Source organism: Nanorana parkeri, unplaced genomic scaffold (genome assembly GCF_000935625.1).
Source record: "Nanorana parkeri isolate BGI_ZX_2015 unplaced genomic scaffold, ASM93562v1 scaffold296, whole genome shotgun sequence".
NCBI classification, from domain to species: Eukaryota; Metazoa; Chordata; class Amphibia; order Anura; family Dicroglossidae; genus Nanorana; species Nanorana parkeri.
In genome coordinates, this window is record NW_017306564.1 from 1,390,163 (window position 1) to 1,411,746 (window position 21,584).

Here is a 21,584-nt window from a genome sequence, read left to right on the forward strand (position 1 = left end):
GTATACATGCACAGAGCTGTGTTCAGAAGTTTGGCTCTATGCAACTTCTGTTCAGCTGCTGAAATATCTAATATTAAAGGTACTAAGCCTCCTGATTTTTACTTCACATTACATGGCAATATTAGCATGAATTTTAAAAGTAAATGTAACAATTGCATCTCCTCGCCCTGTTCCAGGATGCTGCATTAAATATGCCAAATTCACTTTAAATTTATATTCTGTAAATATATTTTGGTTAAACTCTCTCCCATTGAGGATTTAAAATTAAAATTAAGGTGTCATCCTTTTTCAATTGAAGGTAGGTTATTTGGACAGTCACACCATTTCCTCACTGCACCAGGGCTCTTTGATAAAGGTGCAAACATTTGGAGATTTGCATAAAGTACCTCTGACTTGCAATTAACTTCAGAAGATTATCACAGTGTGCAGGACAGACCAATCAAGAGGCTTATTGACAAACATCAAAGAGTACTCTAGCCAATCAGCAAATGCTTTACCCTACTAGTGATGTAATCAACTAAAGCCCTGCCTATTTAATGGAAAGTAAAGTAATGAAATCCTGATTGGTGAACCTTCTGCTGGCACAAGTCACTATCTGTGGATTTACTATCTCCAAAGACATTAACTACTGATCACACATATTTGACAGAATCCTGATAACACTTATATATCTCCTCTGGATCTGCTGAAGTGATTTTACCTGTGTTGAATGAGCAAGACTGGAGGAATGAGTTTAAGTGCAACAGATAGCTGTGGAAAGAACTTGCAGTACCGAGTAGATCATCTTCTCAGTGCGGTGGAAAATGAACTTCAAGCTGGCAGTGAGAAAGGAGATCCCACAGAAAGAGATCTTAAAGTTACTCTGGAGGACCAGGAACTGTGGCAGAGATTCAAGGAGCTCACCAATGAGATGATTGTCACTAAAAATGGAAGGTAAGAGTAAGACTTTATCGCCATAAGGTTTTTCTTGAAACTGTACGTTCCTCTGATATTCTTAAACTCAGGATATGCTATAAAATTACCTGGAAGCTTTCTAGTTACTAAAGAAGGTGACATTCATTACATTGACTGATGTACAGAAGATCTATGTTTGATTCCAAAGTCCATCGAAAATAACAAAGATTTACTTGATGCTGATCTGACAATCTCAACATCTGACAATAAGATTAGTTGTTTCATGTTATTAGAATCTCTATGTAGCAAACTGTTGATATTCCAATGTGATTGCTGCATCAATGTTTTTTTACTAAAGGAATTGAGAATGTTTAATGAATACATTGCAGCTTTGTTCACTTTGAATTCCAAATCATCATATCGAAAAAGGAATTGTGCTTTTCACATGATTCAGTTTACTCATTTAGTAAATCAGCCTCATTATGTCAGTCTGATCTATAAAATATCCTGCTTCACACGTGACAGATTCACATAGGTCAGCTGCTCTGGCAAGCTTTTAAGCATTTAGCAGTTTCTCCAAACACATTTAGGGCACGTATATTTATGTTTTTCTAAAAAACATGTAAACGCATGCATTTTTCAAATCTTTAGGTGAGTTGTCTTTGCATTTCAATTCCTGTGCAATCTATCTCCTGTACTAGATAACAGAACACCATTTGGCTTTCAACATATACATTAACTTACCACATCAAATTTGTGATCCGAATGCTTATTTGTTTTTAAGAATTTTTAGTGTTCACAATGCTTTTCATATGTGTTTCTGAAATGAGAGTGAATACACTGGGGGTTGTTTACTAAAGGAGTAGAGAATCTTTGCATACCTTAGTGAATAAAGTGAAGCTGTACTAACTTCAATTATCAATTTTGCAAGGCTAAATCTATCAAGCCCAATCATGTTCAGGGGAGATTTTTGCTTTAAATTTCCCCTGCACATGATTGGATAATCAAAGTAAACATGGCTTAGATTATTTCACTAAAGTCTGTAGGCCTTTAGGGTACCACATCCCAATAAATCAAATTACATAACACAAATAGAGAAGGACTTATGAGGTACCCATACTTTGTACTTTGATATAACATATAATGTATTGCTTGGGAACCTCAAAAGACCATCTATATTCGAATTGTGTACTTTGGTTCACTGTAACCTTTTAGCCATTTAAACATCGCCTACCTCTTTAGCATTTCAAGTGCATTGACTGCAAAGACAGTTCAAAACAAGTCTACAAAAATTCACAGTGCAACAGTGCACACAGGATTAATTATGTGTATATTTACATAAACGTACTTTGTAGACTGATATAAACTCTATATCAGTCTACAACTCTATAAATGTATATTAAGAGGTCAGTGCTTGGATGTTGCTTCAGTAGCAAAGCGGCAAAAGTCGCCGGGAGTCTGTTTAAACAGCCCCGATGCTGGCGACGTACACTGTACGTCGTCAGTCACGAAGGGGTTAAAGCTGCTTCTCAGTAGATGAGCTCCTTGACTTTAAATTAAAGACAAAAGAAGACATTGAGTTGAAAGGTAATAAACAAGGCGGATAGTTCATTTCCTTTTTAACACCACCTTTTGAATCGCTTTATTTGTCTTTTGATAAAAAGACACAAGGCCTAATTTACTAAAGTCTAACTCACAGTCTGCCCATTAGGTTGAGTTGATTGGCCTCCTTTGCTGGCTATATAGTTTTATTTTTTCATATATACCTGTACAGGTGCATGCTCATGGGAAATCAAAGCAGTTGTCTGCCTCTGAGAATCAGCACAGTAGTGCTGATCAATTAACAAAAAAGGGGGATTTGTCCATTTTAAATATTTTCCAGCACAATACTTTTTTTCCTAATTGTAAAGCATTTGTAAAATGTAATAAAAAATTGTAATAACCGTTGTAAGTAAATCTCATTTAATTTTCATTTTACACAATACAAATATTAGTTCTGTAACTAAAATTAATAATAGTCCACTTACAAATAATGAAACACTTTTAAATATTCTGGACGCTTAGTTATATATATTTATATAAGTTGCTTTGGTATTAATATATTCACTTATTTCATTATATTTCAAAGGCTAAATAAATAGAATATTTAGAAAAAAATATCCAATATTAATCCTTGTAAGGCAAGCACATGTACCTTCTAATATGTGATCTGCTGAGCATATGGATGTATGCTTGACCTGAATGGCTTTCTGTATATACAGTGTCATCACAAAAAGCTTTGTTATTGCTTTATAGATTATATTTTTTTAGTTGTCAATAGTCATTGTAAATTAAGCAAATATTTTCCTTATTTTTCAGACGAATGTTTCCTGTGTTGAAAGTGAGTGTCTCAGGCCTGGACCCAAATGCTATGTATACTTTCCTGCTGGATTTTGTAGCAGCAGACAACCATCGATGGAAGTATGTGAATGGAGAATGGGTGCCAGGGGGTAAACCAGAGCCTCAGGCGCCCAGCTGTGTTTATATTCACCCTGACTCTCCCAACTTTGGAGCTCACTGGATGAAAGACCCTGTCTCTTTCAGCAAAGTCAAACTTACCAATAAAATGAACAGTGGAGGTCAGGTAATAAAAAACACTTACTAAAGTGCTGTGCAAGGGGGATGGGAGTTTGTTGTAAAAACTGTGGGAGAAAAAAGGTGGGCAATTTCTGCTCAATACTAGAATATGCAGCTAGCTAAAAAAATACATACAAATGTGTTGCATATAATATAAAAAATAGAAACTTTAGAAAAAGCAGATTACCACATTTTTGCAAAAAATAACAAATGTTTCCCAAGAAATGTAATGCATTAGCATTGATTTACTAAAGGTGTGGATAATGGATATGTTCATTTTAAATGGGCAATTATGTGCAGGAAATTTTTTTTTTTAAATTGCATTGCACATAATCAGATGATTTAAAATAGCACAGGTTAACATTATCTACTCAATGAGTAAATTGCCCCTGAGGGTGTACTGTCCTTTTATTACCTGGTACATAAATGTATTGCTGCATCGTTAATGAAAATGTGAAATTTCTCTATCCTCCAGATAATGTTAAACTCTTTACACAAGTATGAGCCCAGAATTCACATAGTGAGAGTTGGAGGACCACAACGGATGATTACAAGTCATTCCTTTCATGAAACTCAGTTTATAGCTGTGACAGCCTATCAGAATGAAGAGGTAAGGGGAGTTTTTATGTCATCTGATCCACTTTTGGCAGTAAGGTTCTCTGGGGGATGATTTTTCTAAATGGGTAGTTTCAGTTAATTTGTGTCTGCTTCACACAGCCATGTGCAGTAGTTTGCAGGTCTCTAATAGATTCAAGAACAAGTGCATTTCTTTTTTTTAAAAAGCCCCCCCATCCTCTACATATATACTTGCACGCACACACACTCAGACTCTGCAGCAACAAACAAATTATACCTTATACTGCAGCTTTCAGTAAATAGCACTTTGCATTGCACATCCTGCACAGGACCCAAGCAGCATTTACATCATAATTGTCATAAGTCATAATTGTATTTAGTTACTACATATGCATGAGCTATACACTTAAATGTAATGTTTGTGTTTTCTTCCCCCCAGATTACATCTCTTAAAATTAAGCACAACCCATTTGCAAAGGCATTCCTGGATGCTAAAGAAAGGTAAAATGGGTTTATTTGTAAATGTGGTTCTTCAATTTTATTGTGCTGATTTAGCTAAATTATGGTCATTATTTAAAGAAATGTAGTTAGAACTAGCCATGTTCTTACTAACCAGCAGGATACATCAAGCATACAGTTCCAATACAGCCCTAACAATCATTTTAACACCTCTGCTTGGGAGAGAGGTAGTGAAGGCAAGATGTATGCAAATGCTACCTTAAAGTGAATGTATACTGGCATTGTGGATATTTTCTTTTTCTGTTGGTTCTGGACAAAAAATACATTTTAAATAAATATTTTTCTTTTTTTAACTACATTGTTCCATCCAGTCAACAGGTGGAGCTCTAGTCTTTCCTCGTCATTAGTATTAGCATGATTTATTTTCAGCTGTGCTGAAAGAAGTCTGTTGTTGACTGAATTCATATCAGTCATCATAGTAAATATATAGGGGGTTATTCACAAAGCTAGCCTTTGGCTAGCTTCGGCCGCCTGAGCCCTTCGGTTCGGTAGAACTGAAGGGCTGCTGTACGGGCTATTCACTATAGCCCGCACAGCTATTCACTATAGCCCAGGGGAAATTTGAAGTTGGCTGAACGGCCGGCCATTGGCCAGGCCGACGGCCTGCTACTGACAGCTGGGCGGAGCCAGCCATCATCTCACGGCTGGCTCCGGCCACTTGCAGATTTAGATCAGCGTCCCTGGTTACTAGGTAACCAGGGACGCCGTTCTGTCATTACACTGAGAACCCGTTGGAGCTGCAGGGATATCACAGCGGCTCCGCTGGGTTCTATGTGTAATGATAGAACGGCTTCCCTGGTTACATGCTAACCAAGCACTCCAATCTGACATTACACTGCGGCTCCGCCGGGTTCTGTGTGTAATGACAGAACGGCGTCCCTGGTTACCAGGGAAAAATCTATCATTACACTGAGAACCCAGCGGAGCTGCTGTAAAATCACTGCGGCTCCTCCGGGTTCTCAGTGTGTAATGACAGATGGGCCTCCCTGGTTACCTGGTAACCAGGGAGGCCCATCTGTCATTACGACGAGAGCTTAGGAGAGCCAGCAGTGATATGAAAGCCGACTTTGCTAAGCTCCCATCCTAATGACAGAACAGCCTCCGCTGGTTACCAGGTAACCAGCGGAGGCTGTTCTGTCATTAGGATGGTGGCTTAGCAGAGTTGGCTTTCATATCCCCGCAGGCTCCGACAAGCTCTCATTGTAATGACAGCTGGTCCAGGCCAATAGAAAACAGTTGGGCAGAGCTAGCTGTCACTGCAAGCTCCACCGTCACTGCTAGCTTCGCTGTCACTGCCAGCTCCGCCTAGTCGTTTTCTATTTTTTTAAAACTTTTTTTTACTGTTTTTCTATCCTGCTCGGTACCACCAGAGGTACTGAGCAGAAAAGCCGAGCCGAATACCACTCAGGGCATTCGGCTATACACTCACTGCTGTTCGGCATCTATGAGTATAGGCCGAACAGCAGCGAGTGGATCGGCTGAGTCAAACTCCTTCTGCACTTTGGGTCGGCTGAACATGCTGAGCATGCTCGGCCGACCCGAAGCTACCCGATGTACGGCTGATTTCAGCCGATATACAGCTGAAATCAGCCGTACAAGCCTGAAGTGAATAGTCGAACACTTCACTTCCCTTCGGGTCGGTTATTCACTCGGCTGCCTACGGCAGCTTTATGAATAACCCCCATAGTGAAAACAGAAAATATATAAACCTTAAAAAATTAAAATAAACCCCAAAACCATTATAGCTCCATGCTGCGTTTTAGGCTGTAGAGTTGAATGCATTACAGGAGCTACCAGAGATATCACAGGAGGGGGGAAAATAGCTATTTTGTCATAAGTCATTTTAAAGAAGAATTCAAGTTCGAAAATGTATTAACCCTTGCAGTGCTTTTTTTCTAGGTGCTCAAAAAAAATTATACTCACCAGACCATGCGAGCTGGCTCCCTGCTTCTGTGATCACTGAAGTGTGTCTCCTCCTCCACTGAATAGATGGAATGCTCCTCAGCATCCTCACGTCTATACACTGACTATGTACAGTGTATAGAGTATGATGACACCAGGATCCTTAGACCGCTGCAGCAGAGGGGGAGAGATGCTTGAGACACCGGTCTAAAAACAAGCCAGCTTGGATGGTCTGGTGAGTATAACTTTTTTTTAGCATGTAGACACAAACAAGCGCTTAATGCGGGGGGTAGCCGCACTGCAAGGGTTATATTGTAAAGCGCTGCACAAACTGTTGGCGCTATATACATCCTGTATAATAATAATAATATTTTTTTTTTAAATTCCTGGAGTTCTTTGACTTACAGACTTTTAAAGATGTCCATTGAAATATGAGTTATTATGCACAAATGAAATAATTTATTTTGTATAAAATATCACAATGTATATGTTTGTATAATGTAATGAAATCATATTGTTAATATTACTGTTCATCAGGCATCAGTAAAGCACAACCACCCACATTTTATCAGCATAAACATCTGACTTGGTTCTCCTTTGCATGACACCTATCTCAGCCCCTTCAAACATGCTTTATTGTTCAATAAATTGGCAACAGCAATGAATACTTTATGTGTGTAAAGTTTCAAGTATTTGACTGCACATTTACTCTATTTGGTTTATGTGAATAGTGGTCAAGAGAGAATTCGGGCAACTCTTTAGGTGACTCACAAACACAATACTTTGGAATGTGTCATGGAAAGCAGATGCTGTACAGAATGTGGGGACTAGAAAGGCTTGTTTGGAAGGCAAAGAAAATAAATAGTTCTGTTGTTTCTTGTAGTCATCGCTACACTTCTTTTAAAGTGACACTACACTCAATAGATAAATCTTAAAAATGCATTTAAGTACCTTAACTATTAACAAAAATGTATCTTATTTGTGCATCACTTGGCTGTAGATCCTCAAATCATCTCTGACTTTGTGTTGAAACTGTCCTTCCTTCTGAAAGGGTGGCTGCTTTTATTCCCCATGGTCCCTGTGTGTGTTGTAAAGTAGCCACAGCTCCAAGCTCGCTGCTGTGACTGACTACAATCTCACGTTTAGTTTATCATGTTGTATTGATGTTATAGACTCTCATGGGAGGGAGCTTGGAGCGGTGGTTACTTCTTACTGAAACAAGTGTCTCCGCTGGAAGATTTCCCCTCTATTGCCATTCTGGTGATGGCTCAACATTTCGTATTTTACCTTACTACCCTCAGATCTGGTGACAGTAGTCATCAGGATAAATAGAGAGTGATACAGGTAACAATAAAGAAAATCCTGGCAGGGTTTCTAAGACCCCACCACTCTATTTGAACTGACAAAAAATGGATGTAGATGTACTTTTTAGGTACACTGTTACAGAGTATATGGACATTCACAAACTCCATTAATGACAGGTTAATGAAATATATTCAGTTTGGACAAGAACTTTAATTCAACTATAAAACTGATATAAACTGATAAATGATGCAGTATGACTGAGAAAATGTTCTTTATTCTTTACAGGAATGATAACAAAGATCTCTTGGAAGAAGGAATTGATAGTCAGCAAGGTTTTTCGCAATGTAAGTTTGCACTCTTCTTTCTGATTATAGAAACACCCCAAGAAATGCTTGTGACAGAATACGTAAGAATTTGGTTGAAACAAAAAGTATATATATAGGTGTGTGTCTATATCTATATAAAAACTTGGAAGGGGGGATAATTGTTTGTGCACTCATATTTAGAGTAGTTTTTTTAAATTATACATTCACTTACAGTAGTTTTAAAGGCTGGGTTTTTTGTTACCTCAATGCATTCTCTGCATTAAGGCAAAAAAACACCCAACACTTTCCTAACACCCCCATCCCCCCACACTTACCTGCAGCCGCCTATCTCCTCTGCCGTGACCGGGAAGGTACTTGGGAATCCCCGAACTTCCTGGTTGCGGGGGAGGGTACTGAGAACAGAGGAGCCATAGGCTCCTTCTGCCATCAGTCCAGCTGTGACTGCAAGGTTGGGGGCGTGGCTGGCTGCACGCTGTGTGTGTCTATGGACGCACACAGCTAGGTGCGGGCACAGCCGTGACCATGCACATATGGGTGTCTTCACAACAGTCGGCTAGCTGCTGGAGGCAACCATGCAGGGGGAGTGGCGTTAGCGGTCTGGATACCACTAAAGAGCAAGGAAATAAAAAAAAAAGAATAAAATAACTTTTTTATAGCAAGTCTGGCCCCCATAAAGCAGAACATTAAAAAAATTAAGGTTTAATGTCACTTTTACCTCTTCCCAACGTTAGAATGTTCTATGCTCTCCCAGAAAGCATGGGCTTTAAAGACGTTAGGACAACATGGAACGTTCTAACTTCTAAGCCCTTCTGTCCCCCCCCGTTATACTTACCCACCGGGATCCAATGCAGGGACTTGCCAGACTTCTTAGGCAATCTCCAATTCGGCACCCATGATTGTAGTGACAACCAGTTACTGTGATTAGTGATACATTTTAACAGCCAATGATTCAAATCATTGGCTGTCAGCACTGCCTCTGGTTCTCTCTCTCCACAGTGTGATGTGAGGCGAGAGAAGTAGATCAGTGTAGGGCTATTCACAAAAGAGTGAAGTGTTTGGAGAAGGCAGGAGAAGTTAACAATCTAGGACAACACAGCTGAACTGGAAACTGAGCTGAATAGGATAATTTTTCAAAATCAGCTATTTTGTGCTAAATTGTTCACTTCTCCTGCCTTCTCCAAACTCTTCACCCTTTTGTAAATAACCCTGAAAGTGTCCAAGTAGTCCAAGTGCTACTAACATGGTTATTCACTTAAGGGTGACGAGTTTGGAGAAGGCAGCAGAAGTGAACAATCTAGGACAAAATAGCTGAACTGGAAACATTTTCCAACTCAGCTCACTTTCCAGTTTAGCTATGTTGTTCTAGATTGTTCACTTCTCCTGCCTTCTTCAAACTCCTCACTCTTTAGTGAATAACCCTGTAGGTGTCCTTTATTTAAAAAAATGAACCCCTTCATTGCTGATCACAGTTTTATAACTGTGATCACTCTGATCAGTACAATAGTAATATTGAGGATTATTGTGGGCGCTTTTTATCTTTTTATTTTTAATTGTACTCATTTTTAATAATTTTATTTAAAAAAATTAACCCCTTCAGCGCTAACCACAGTTTTATAACTGTGATCACAGTAGTACTGTTTGGCATATTCAGGTGTGATTTTTGCATTTTTTAAATTATAATATTACTCTTTGTTAGTTTTACCCATTTTTATTTATTTATTTATTTCAATTAAGCCCTGCAGCTCTGACATTGTAGAATACAATTATGAGTGTTTTATTGCAGTAAAACATATCAGTAATAACATATTCCCAATAAAACATGTGTGTGCATGTTTGGAAAAAATGAACATTTCTTAATTTCTCTAAAATTGGTTAGATTTTATACATATATAATTACAGTTCATTTATAAATATTTGATGTCAAACAAAAGCCCTATTTGTCCTCTAAAATACAATATATATATTAAGTATTGGTAAACCTAATGTGAAAGAGGTAAATTATGGTTGAACAGACATATAGCTCAAATTCTATGTTTTGTTTATGTTCAGAACTTGGACAATTGCTTCCGTCCTCAAAGGGTTAAACTAAGTTGATATTCTAAACAAAAACACGTTTACCCTTTTAGTAAATCTTGCTACTCATAGACATCAGACATCTGGTTGAAAATGATCAGAACAAGAAATCACACACTGCAAACACTCATCTCTGCTTCCTTTCTGGGCTTTGCTAATACTTTAATAGCACTGCACAACTAACAGCTCCATCTTATTGATACCAACATCATCTCTGCAGTCTAAGGGGGTTATTCACTTAGCTGCCGAAGGCAGCCGAGTGAATAGCCGAGCTGAAGTGAACAGAGCCGAACGACGTTCGGCTATTCACTCCTTCTCAGTACGGCTGATATCAGCCATACATCGGCTCTGTGCGGCTACCTTCGGCCTGAGACGAAGTGCAGAAGGAGTTTGACTCAGCCGATCCAACTTCTAAATCTTCTTAGCCGAAGCTCCAGCAGTTCTCTCACTGCTGTTCGCCCCTATTATCATAGGGGCCGAACAGCAGTGAGTGGATAGCCAAATGCCGCCGAGCATAGGTAGCGAGCAGAATAGATATAGATGTAAAGAAATGAAAAAATTAAATGTTTAAAAATTATTTAAATAAATGTAAAAAAAATAGAAAAACTTTAAAAAGTTACGAAAATAATACAAAAAATTTAACGAAAAGAAAAAAAAAACAACCCAGCATGGGATCCCCCCTCCCAAGCCATACCAGACCCTTTAGGTCTGGTAGGAAAGTTAGGAGGGACCCTATTTAAAAAAATAAAAAAAACCATGGGGTTCCCCCCAAAATGCATACCAGTTTCTTTAGGTCTATATCTATATCACGTCGTCCATGACAATGACCCGGTGAAATAAGAAAATAAAAATAATAAGTAAATAAATAATACACACAACGAACTGCTGCTGCATAATGTTGAATCTGACAGATGCTGGCAAAATATAAACAATTGGGTGGAGCTAGCAGTGACATCACCGCTAGCTCCGACCAACTGATTACTATTGAGTCTTCTAGCAGGTCCTGGGCAAAAAAACAACTGAGCTCTGCAGATCAGTGTCCCCAGGTCTTTTAGGGATGCTCATCATTACAACTGGGCGGAGCAGGCCGTGAGCTCCGCCCAGCTGTCATTAGCGTGGAGAAAGGTCAGCCTAGGCCGAGCCGAAGCATATGCGTTCAGCTCGGCTGCCTTCGGCTGCTGTACGGGCTATTGTGAATAGCCCGTACAGCAGCAGCCCTTCGGTTCAACTGAACCAAAGGGCTCAGGTGGCCCAAGTGAGCTAAATGATCAGCTGAAGCTACAGCTGAAACCTTCGGCTCTATAGTAAATATAGAGACACAGGTCCATTAAGTTCAACCTTTATGCATGTGTATGTTTGTACACGAGTCCCTGATACGGTCCCTGAGAAAGGCATCTAAATGCTTTTTGAATGACTCAATACTCTCAGGTGATACCACTGCTTGTGGCAGCGAGTTCCAGACTTTAACCGCTCTACGCCCCTTGTGGTTAAATCTTTTCTCCACCAATTTCAGGTAGTAGCCTCTAGTCTTAGTTATGGAGTTTACTGTTAATAGTTTATTGCTGATGTTGCCATCACCACTAAACATTTTGTACATCAAAATCATGTCCCCTCTTAATCGCCTGACTTCTAGCGTGAACAAGTTTAAATTTAGTAGCCTTGTTTCATAGTTTAGGTCCTCTAGCCCCTTAATTAGTTTAGTTGCCCTTCTCTGGACTCCCTCCAGCTAAAGGACATCCTTTCTGTGGATTGGTGACCAAAACTGGACCGCTTACTCCAGATGAGACTGAACCAATGATCTATAAAGTGGCAAAATGATTACTTTATCTCTACAGTACATTCCGTTTTTAATACAAAGCAGTACTCTGCTAGCTTTGTTTGCTGCAGCCTGACATTGCAAGGTAGTATTCGATCTGTGGTCTATTATGACCCCCAAATCTTTTTTCCATTTCTGACTTCCCTAGTGGAGTACCCATTAATATGTATTCCTCTTGCCTATTTTTAACCCCAAAAATGCATTATTTTAAATTTTCAACATTAAACATCATCTGCCATATAGTTGCCCATTCCTCTATTTTATCCAGGTCATCCTGTATAAATGATCTAGGCTGCCTAGGCTTTAGGTTTGCATTTTTTAGCAGGGTGCATTAGGGACATTTTTTTTACCACTGCAAGAAAGAATTAATATTATCACAAAATATTAGATTTTGCTACAAAGACTTCGACCCTACAGTTCAACCCCTTCATGTCTTTTGGACCCCCCAGCATCACCTTAAAGAGTACCTTTCACCACCATCTGATATCACATAGGGGGCTTGTAAGCCCCCCTATATTATAACAATTAAAGTAAAGTAAACAAAAAAATAACAGTTTTTAAAATTAACATTAAATAAAATAAACGTAAAAAAAAAAAATTACAAAAAATGTTTAAAGTCCCCCCGCCCCCTGAGCACGCGTGTCTTCAAGTTAACGCGCGTCGGGTGCGCCTGAGTATGAAAACGACGAACGCGCTACACAATTTGGGTATCGCCGCGCACGCCGGAGTGAGAGCAATAATTCTAGGGCCAGTATTTTTAGTGTATCTCTAAACTGATGACCTGTGAGGGCTTTTAAATCGTCGTCTATGGACTTTTTGGGGTACTGAATTTTGTCGCCGTTTCACAGACGCACACAATTTGTAACCTTGGCATATCAGGTATCTATTTACTCATTGTAACCTCATCTTTTACATTGTATTAAAATTGGTATTTTATTGTGTTTTGGGGCATTTAAGTGCATTTATCACTAAATGTTGGGGTTTGATAAGGAGTTGCGCTAATATCGTGCAACATAAGAAGTTTGCAACTGCCACCATTTTATTCTATAGGGTCTTGGCTTTCAGAAAATATATAATGTGTGGGCGTTTTAAGTAATTTTCAGGCGTAAATTGTGGATTATAACAGGGGGACAAAAAATTTAAAAAAGGCCTCAGTCATGAAGGGGTTAATGTAAAGTGTGATAGATCCATGCAGATGGATAAAAAGATAAGGCAGGTGATAATATATTGAGGATTATATTGTACTCCAGATCTATTCAAATGTAAACAACCAATTCCTGTTTTCTTACTTCAGTAGGGAGTTGGCTGATTCCTGGCACTGGATCACTGTGCACACCAGCTAATCCTCACTCTCAGTTCGTAGCCCCATTATCTCTTTCTTCTTCCCATGGCTGTGATAGATATTCGTCTTTGCGGAATCACCGGGCAGCTCCATATCCCAGTCCATACTCTCACAGAAACAATTCTCCAAGTAAGTTTCAACACTATAATACTGAAATGTTTATTTTGTGTGAAGTCTATAGGTATAGGCAGATATTAATTATATCAGCCTCGCTCCCCTTTATAGAATTAACACTCTTGTTTATTGTATAAATTATGATATACAGGCATCTGTTTCTTGGACTGCAAAATTATAGCACCACTTAGTTGCCTGCATTTAAAGGGAATGTATATTTTAAAAAAATGTGTTTAGATACTCTATACATATAGATACAGATAGAGGGAAATGTATCAAAACTGGAGTATACAGAATCTGCAGCAGCTGTGTTTGGCAACCAATCAGCTTCTGTCTTTCATTTTTAAAGCTTAACTGAAGAGAGAATCTGATTGGTTACTATGGGCCGCTGCTACAGATTTTTCCTGCTCCAGTTTTGATAAATTACCCCATAATGTTTTAGATACACATGTAAAAGAGATCAGCTTGATGTCAATGTGTGTTAGTCGTTAAAAATGTTTAAAGAACTGTGCTTTAGAAATACGTGAAGTTTGGGGAAAAGAGGTGAAGTGCAGTGTTGTTATGTGGTCATGGGGCATATTTACTAATCCGTAAAGAAACTTAGTGAACTTTTTATAACATCAACAATCCGATCAATTATTGGAGTAGTTGTAAAGAAAAAAAGGCCTTTTTAGTCGATGTCAACTTCAGCTCACTTCACTCTATTGTAAATTTGACTCATGGCTATTTTGCCCACTGCACTTCAAAATAAAGTAAATCAGGCCTATTGAAAACAATGCTTGCCCTGTGTGACAGTGAGACATTGTATTGCCATGGCCATTTTACGCTTTCTGTAGAGGTCAATCTGCATATCACTATAGTTAATACATTAAAAAATCTGGAAGGGAAGGGGCATTGCATGACCTTGGCTCACAGGGCACATGACTAGATTTCTTACCAATTAACCTGGGCCTCCTTTGCAGTATGTGTTGCATTTATTTCAAAACATATTTCAATATTTTATAACTTTGGCTCTGATATTGTTCATATTGTGTACATCTATTCTCACACTTCTAGGCACTCTTATACCAAAAGAATTTCCTTTCACAGATCTTTAGAATAATGTTATGTATTATGACTTAGGGGTATTTTTTACAGCAGCAGAGCCGCCGGACAATATGAAACTATTGGGCGGAGCTAGCTGTCACTGCTAGCTCTGCACAATCGTTTTCTATTAACTTTTTTCTACTTTTTTCACTCTTTTTCTGTTCTGCTCGGTGCCTCTGAGGGCTTTTTTCATTATGTTATGGCAAAAGCACCACATTTCAGTCCAGCTGTCTAGAGAATTCATTTGTCTTTTAAGACCCTAGCATCTTGTATGAGTAAAGGCTGTCAAGCAAACAAGTTATATCAAAATTGAATGCAATGAAAGTATGTACTGAAAGTGCTCTAAAAATGTAAGCAAGCTGATCTCCCTAACAATGGAAATATAATTATTGATTACATTATTTACTTACATTATGTCTTTCCTGTTTTGTAGCAAGCATAACAGATAATTCAACCAGTTGCCTATCTATGCTTCAGCCACATGACAACTGGTCCTGTCTCCAAATGTCAGCCCATACAGGAATGCTACCAATGACTCACAACACTGGAGCTTCAACCAACACCAGGTAAGTGATTTCTTTCTTTCTGTCTGAAGTTTATTTACAAAAAAAGCTGGGAATCTTCATGGAAAAATGTGTGTGACTGTTCATTTCAATTATCCAATCATCTTTAAAACATCTGTACATGGTTGGATAGTTAAATTGATAACAAATTTGCTTTTCACGTTAGGATAAATTAAGAGGGTTATTCACAAAGCTGCCGAAGGATCTAGCCGTAGCTTCAGCTGATCCTTCGGCTAGCTTCAGCCCCAGGATCCCTTCGGTTCAGTAGAACCGGAGGGCTGATGTACGGGCTATTCACTATAGCCCATACAGCTCCAGAACTTGGCCGACCGGCTAAGTCGAGACAAAGGCATATGCTTCGGCTCGACTGAGTTTAACACACAGCCGAAGCGGTGAGAACAGTCTGCCGAAGCAGACTGTTCTCTCCGCAATATGTAAACAAATAAATAAACACAGCGTGGGGTCCTCCTCCCAAACGTTATAAATGTTAGGAGGGACCCCCATTTAAAAATGTAAAAAATGCCCTGACCAATCCTAGCCTGTCTCCCCCCTGATATTGGCCGATTCCCTGTTTATTTTTTATTTTTTTGCGGCTGCTGTCTGAATAAAAAAAAAGCATCAGATAACAGGGGAAGCATTAGCTCCCCGTTATCTGCTGATTCCCTTGCTATGTTTTTTTTTTCTATTATTTTGACAGCTGCCGCAGGCTGCCGTCTGAGTAATGAAATAAAAAAACAACAAATAGCATATGAATGAATAGCTAGGCTGCTATTGGCCATTTCAAATTGGAATAGCCTATAGTAGGCTGGCTATTGGATCCGCCTACTGCTGCTGTCAATCAGCAGAGGTGGACCTGAGTGAGAACTTCAGGTCCACCTCTGCTGATTGTGGATTTATTCACATTTGGACTCAGAAAATTTGGATGTATCCGAATGTCCAAACTTAATGAAATTCGTATGAATATCAGTTCGGAATGAAACAAAATTTCTAATATTTTTTTTAATATGTTTATATTAAAACTATCCTGTAGCTTACACTAGAATGTATGATGCATTCTATTTATAGATATTCATCATAATTGTCTACTTAATTGGTATAGCCAATGAATAAAAACAAGGCATATTATATAAATTAAGCTTTTATGTTTATTGTTGTTGCTGTCATATGATTGAGCTTAGCTATATAGTAAAACACATGCCTAGAAGAGTGATATATTTACTCATGCAATATATTTCATTTTGCAGTCAGTATCCTAGTTTGTGGTCAGTCAACAACAGCACCATCACACCAGTCTCTCAGTCTGGAGGCATTTCTAACAGCCTAGGATCTCAGTACTTGAGGGGTTCTCCAGCACACTACCCATCTCTTTCTCATGGAGTACCTTCACCTTCCTCAGGATCTCCCCTATATGATCATGGAGCAACTACAGAAATTACAGACAACCAATATGAAATCACAAACCATTCCAGGTTATCTTCGCCATGGACAGCAGTTACACCAAATTCAATGTAAGCAAAAAGCTTGTATGAAATTCCCAAATAAATGAAGTACTGAGACATGGACCCTTCAAAGAAAAAAAGAACTGAGGAATCCTGGTGCAGATGCCTCAAAAATCATAACTCAAAAGGTTCCATCACAGTTTCATAAGAATGCTAAAATAAGCATTAACCTGAACGAAAGTACTATGTAACTTGACGTTTTTAATGGCGGTGAGAATGGAAGTGTCTCACTAAGGACATGTACACTTATTGTATATATAAATGTAAAACAATGATACTGGCAATCTTCGGTTCACATTAACAGGAATAAATATAATTTCCATAACGTGATAATGGAATCCGTAATAATAGTAAAATATTTTTTATAAAAACAGAGGAATGCAACAAATGCAGTAAAAAGTATTTATTATATGTTGGAAACTTAACATTAAATAATACATTATTAAATGTTTGGTCAATTATTTAAGTCACAAAAAAATACCAAATATTTATTTGAAGTGAAATGGATTGTAACAATGATGTTCTGGAGTTCTGGAACAAAAAACCTGCGTAGAAAAAAATAGATTGCCATTCCTGGTCCCTTTTAAAAATGCTGTTTGTCTGGGTGGCAAGCTTACGATGGCTTCAGTACTTTCTGAGTCATTGACCCAAGATATGAAAAGCGTGTATGGCAAGGCAAAATAAAAACAAATATATGCATGCAGTACACGTGCAATGCATGCAAACATCCCTGTGTTTTATCTTATTATTTTACAGAACAATACCTGTTGATCCAGCCAGAAGCAGACAATGCTGCCTATGCTGCACTGAAATTCCAAGCAGTCAGCCTTGCCAAATTCACCCTGTACTCCCCTGCTTGATTACAGAACACTTCTCCCTCCCCTGATCTTTGTAACATGCAGTGGAGGTGTTCTAGCAGGAGAACTGAGGCACATCTGACAACAGCATTGACAGCTCACTAGAGGAAGTTAGGAGCTCCTGGATTTCTGGCAGAACCATCATGTATTTTTCTGTACTTTCAGCATTTTAAAGAGACAAAATATGGCAAACAATGCATATATTGCGGTACTTATTTTATTTTTTTATTTTTTTCTACCCAGACATGCAGTTTTAGTCAGACTTTACTTTCTGAATACTGGTTTCAGGTCAGTGACTCAGAAAGTATTACAACTCAAGCTTTTTTAAAAGGACAACCCACATCTTGTTCTCTGTATGGGTTTCCTGTAATGCCAGCATAATAGTGCTGAAAAAAAATCATTTTTATGTAGCATTTGTTTAGTTTATGTCTTGTATATTTTCCATTCCCTTTCATGTTAATTAAAAGTTAAAAAAAAAACAAAACAAAAACATTGTGGTACTTACTGTATATGGCACTAAGAAAGCTTTCATAGTTTTTCTTTTTCAACTGACTCAAATGAAATCTTTGTGAGAGGCTTACTTAGAGGGACATGAAACCAAGGAGTTAAACCTTAAAAATGCATTTTAATATCGAGTAGTTGTATTCAAGAACTATTAACAAAATGTATCTTATTTGTGTATCAATCGTCTATAGATCCTCAAATCTTCTCTGAGTTTGTGCTAACACTGTCCTTCCTTCTGGAGGGTGGCTACTTTTGTTCCTCATGGTCCATGTGTGTGTTGTAAAGTGCACACTGCTCCAAGCTTACTCCCGTGATGGACTGCAATCTCAATACAAATGAGTAAACTAAACATGAGATTGTAGTCCATCACATGAGTGAGCTTGGAGTGGTGGCTACTTTACAATACACATTGGGACCATGGGGTACACAAGTAGTACCCCTCCAGAAGGAAGGACAGTGTCAGCACCAATTCAAAGATGATTAAATGATCTACAGCCAAGTGATACACAAACAACATACATCTTTGTTAACAATAAAGGTACTTGAATGTATTTTTAAGATTTAACTCTTGAATTTGTGTCACTTTAAGTGAATTGAATCTGGGTTCACATCAGACTGAGATTTAAAAAGACTGGTGGGGGATTTATCAAAACTGGAGCAAACAGAATCTGGAGCAGTTGCTCACAGTAACCAATCAGCTTCTCTCCTTCATTTTCAAAGCTTAACTGAACACACTAAAGAAATAAGGTGATTGGTTACCATGGGCTTTGTATTCTGTCTGCTCCAGTTTTAATAAATTACCCCCTCTAACTTTTCCTGCAAACAACTGGATGGCTGAAAGAAGCATAAGTTCACTTGACATCATCTCACTTCTCACATCAAATTGCCCCCATAATGTATGAAAAATAAAGTATATGCCATTAAGGAGATACATCCCTTGCTAGGTGAGGTGGTAAATTCTTATGAGTAGCCCCAGTCTTATATTAGTAAAATGCTATTATAATGTATAAAGGTAAAACTCATGCCAAAAGACAATTTTTTTAAAAAAAGCGCAATAATCTCCCTTATTGGTGTATAAAGTGAACGTTCAACAGAAAATGGGAAAATCAGACAATGTAGTATGTACAAGAAAGACATGTTAATGTTTGTTAAGTTGTCATGTGGAGAAACAAGAGTCTGAGTCAATGTGATGATGTTATTTAGAAACTTACTTGTCTACTATGTATTTATATTCGATAAGATTTCTTGTCCTCGATGTACAGTATGAATTGTATATGTTAAAGTATGCTGGAAGACAATCAGAATAAATAGTTTTAATGGTCTTTGCATTGAAATATGTATTATTTCTAACTGTTTTATGTTGTCTTTAAAAGACAACTCCAGGAAAAAATGTATTAACTATTGCAGTGGGGCTATTGCTCATCCTGCAAGCCAGCTTGTTGTTATACTGCTCCCTGGAGCGTCTCTCTTCCTCCACTGCAGCAGTCTAAGGTCCCTGAGTCATCACATCCAAAACACAGAGGGAAATACCATTGCTGCAGCGGAGGAGGGAGGCTGGAGGGAACATTTTTTTTATATACAGGCTATTGCCTTCCAGTAAGATCCTACATACATTTTACTAGTTTATTTTTACATTTGTATGCATGAGCCATAAAAAGTGAAAAAAAAGTAGAAGTGGAGAAATCTGCCTACAGTTTTATCAATTCTAGTAGCTGAGTAAGCAATTTGAATGCCTTTTTATTCAAATCTTCAACACTTGCAGAAAGTCCTAAAAGAGTCCTGTGCATACTCAATGTGGAAGCCCCCTGTCTGAATGTATTACCACATTGTAGCATCTCATCTAAATGCGGACAGACTAGGCAAAAATATGATACGTTGACTAATTAGTGATTCACTGTAGTGCTCCCTTCTACGTGACAAATTCTCTTTACGTATTATGGGATGTAAGCAATGTGGAATTTCAATTCATGTCAGTTGTTTGCAGAATCCCTGTTGACTTAAGTAACACATCTATGTGAAACGTCTGCATTACTTCTGCCTATTTATCATATGGGCCGACAAAATACATGCCTAGTGTTGAACTAAGTAAGTTTTAGGGGGTTATCCAGAAAGCTGCAGAAGGCAGTCAAGTGAATAACCTAGCCGAAGTGAAGTGTTTGGCTATTCACTTCTGGCTTGTACGGTTGATTTCTGCCGTACATCGGCTAAAATCAGCCGTACACCGGCTGCCTTTGGTCAGCCGAAGATGCTCTCCATGTTCGGCTGAGCCTAAGTGCCGAAGGAGTTCGACTCAGCCCATCCAACATCTGGATCGGCTGAGCCAAAGCTCTGGCATCTCACTTGCTGCTGTTCGGCCTATTCTCATAGGGGCTAAACCGCAGTAAGTGAATAGCCGAATGCCGCCCAGCGGCATACCAATCGACATTTGGCTCGGCTATTCTGCTCGGTACCTCCGACCAGAATAGCCGAGGTACCAAGCAGTATAATAAAATAAGTGAAATAAATTTAAAAAAAAAAAGAAAAACAAAGTTGAAAAAAAAGCACAATGCTGTCTATGAGCGTGATCAAGTACATGAGCTTCTTTTGGGGCAGATTACAGCACGTATTCATTGGACTCCTTTATATAGATTTCGTAAACACACGTTTTGTGAACAGAAAATCGCACTACATACGTGCGGTTAAAAACGCGCATATTACGAACGCCCAGGTGTGAGCCCAGGCTCATAGAATATCCTCACAGTAGCCAGATGTATAAACAAAGCAAGTTAAATTACTCATGCCCATTGATATAAATATTTGCATTATTGATAATTACACTGTGAGAACCAATAACTATATTATATGGATTAGTAACAGCTCCTGTAGTAAACACTGCAACACTTTCTTGATATAATGAAGATATTAATCAGTAAGAATGCGCTCTGAGGGGGATTTATCAAAACTGGAACAGAGAAAATTTGGAGCGGTTGTGTATGGCAACCAATCAGCTTCTCTCTTTCATTTCCAAATCTTAATTGAACACACTAAGAGAGATGCTGATTGGTTGCCATGCGCAACTGCTCCAGAATTTGTCTGCTTCAGTTTTGATAAATTCTTCCCACTATGTTCACTAATGGGGCAGGTTCTGAGCAATACTGACAAACACATCAGCTGCAAACCCACCTAGCAATTGTCAGATATACTCTTCCACTACTGCCCTGTTTGGTGAAACAACTGCTGCTTACTAGCAGGGTTAGTCACAAAAATGTGTGAAGAGTTTTGAGAAGGCAGGAGAAGTGAACAATCAAAAAAGCCAAAAAAGGTGATATGGAAAAATTCTCCAATTCATCTTACTGTCCAGTTTAGTTATGTTGTCCTAGTTTGTTCTCTTTTTCTGCCTTTCCAAACTTTTTACCCATTTGTGAATAACCCTGTTGATGTTGGTAAAGGATGATGACTGGGTAAGTCAATGGATTAAACAAATTAATCAGAAAATGGAATAAACAAAATAACCAAACCTGCTATTGAATTAGATTTTTTAGTATATTGTGATGTGTGTGTGTGTGTGTGTGTGTGTGTGGGGGGGGGGGGGGGGTTTTTTTTTTTCATCTAA

At 38.5% G+C, this 21,584-nt stretch overlaps 1 protein-coding gene across 1 annotated transcript; it reads left to right on the forward strand.

The window, feature by feature from the left end:
• Positions 1 to 727: 727 nt before the first annotated feature.
• Positions 728 to 16,644, forward strand: LOC108787995 (brachyury protein-like). Its single transcript, XM_018557706.1, has 8 exons — positions 728 to 933; positions 3,253 to 3,517; positions 3,986 to 4,120; positions 4,526 to 4,587; positions 8,098 to 8,156; positions 13,322 to 13,498; positions 15,003 to 15,135; positions 16,377 to 16,644. Exons 1-8 carry the CDS (start codon positions 728 to 730, stop codon positions 16,642 to 16,644), a joined length of 1,305 nt encoding a protein of 434 aa, XP_018413208.1.
• The last annotated feature ends 4,940 nt before the right edge of the window (positions 16,645 to 21,584 follow it).

Excerpts from the sequence above, each read along its gene's own strand:
- LOC108787995 (XM_018557706.1), top strand. The coding sequence starts at position 728 with ATGAGTTTAAGTGCAACAGATAGCTGTGGAAAGAACTTGCAGTACCGA. Across the intron at positions 4,588-8,097 it reads TTCCTGGATGCTAAAGAAAG|GAATGATAACAAAGATCTCT; the intron begins GTAAAATGGGTT and ends TATTCTTTACAG. Across the intron at positions 15,136-16,376 it reads GGAGCTTCAACCAACACCAG|TCAGTATCCTAGTTTGTGGT; the intron begins GTAAGTGATTTC and ends TTCATTTTGCAG.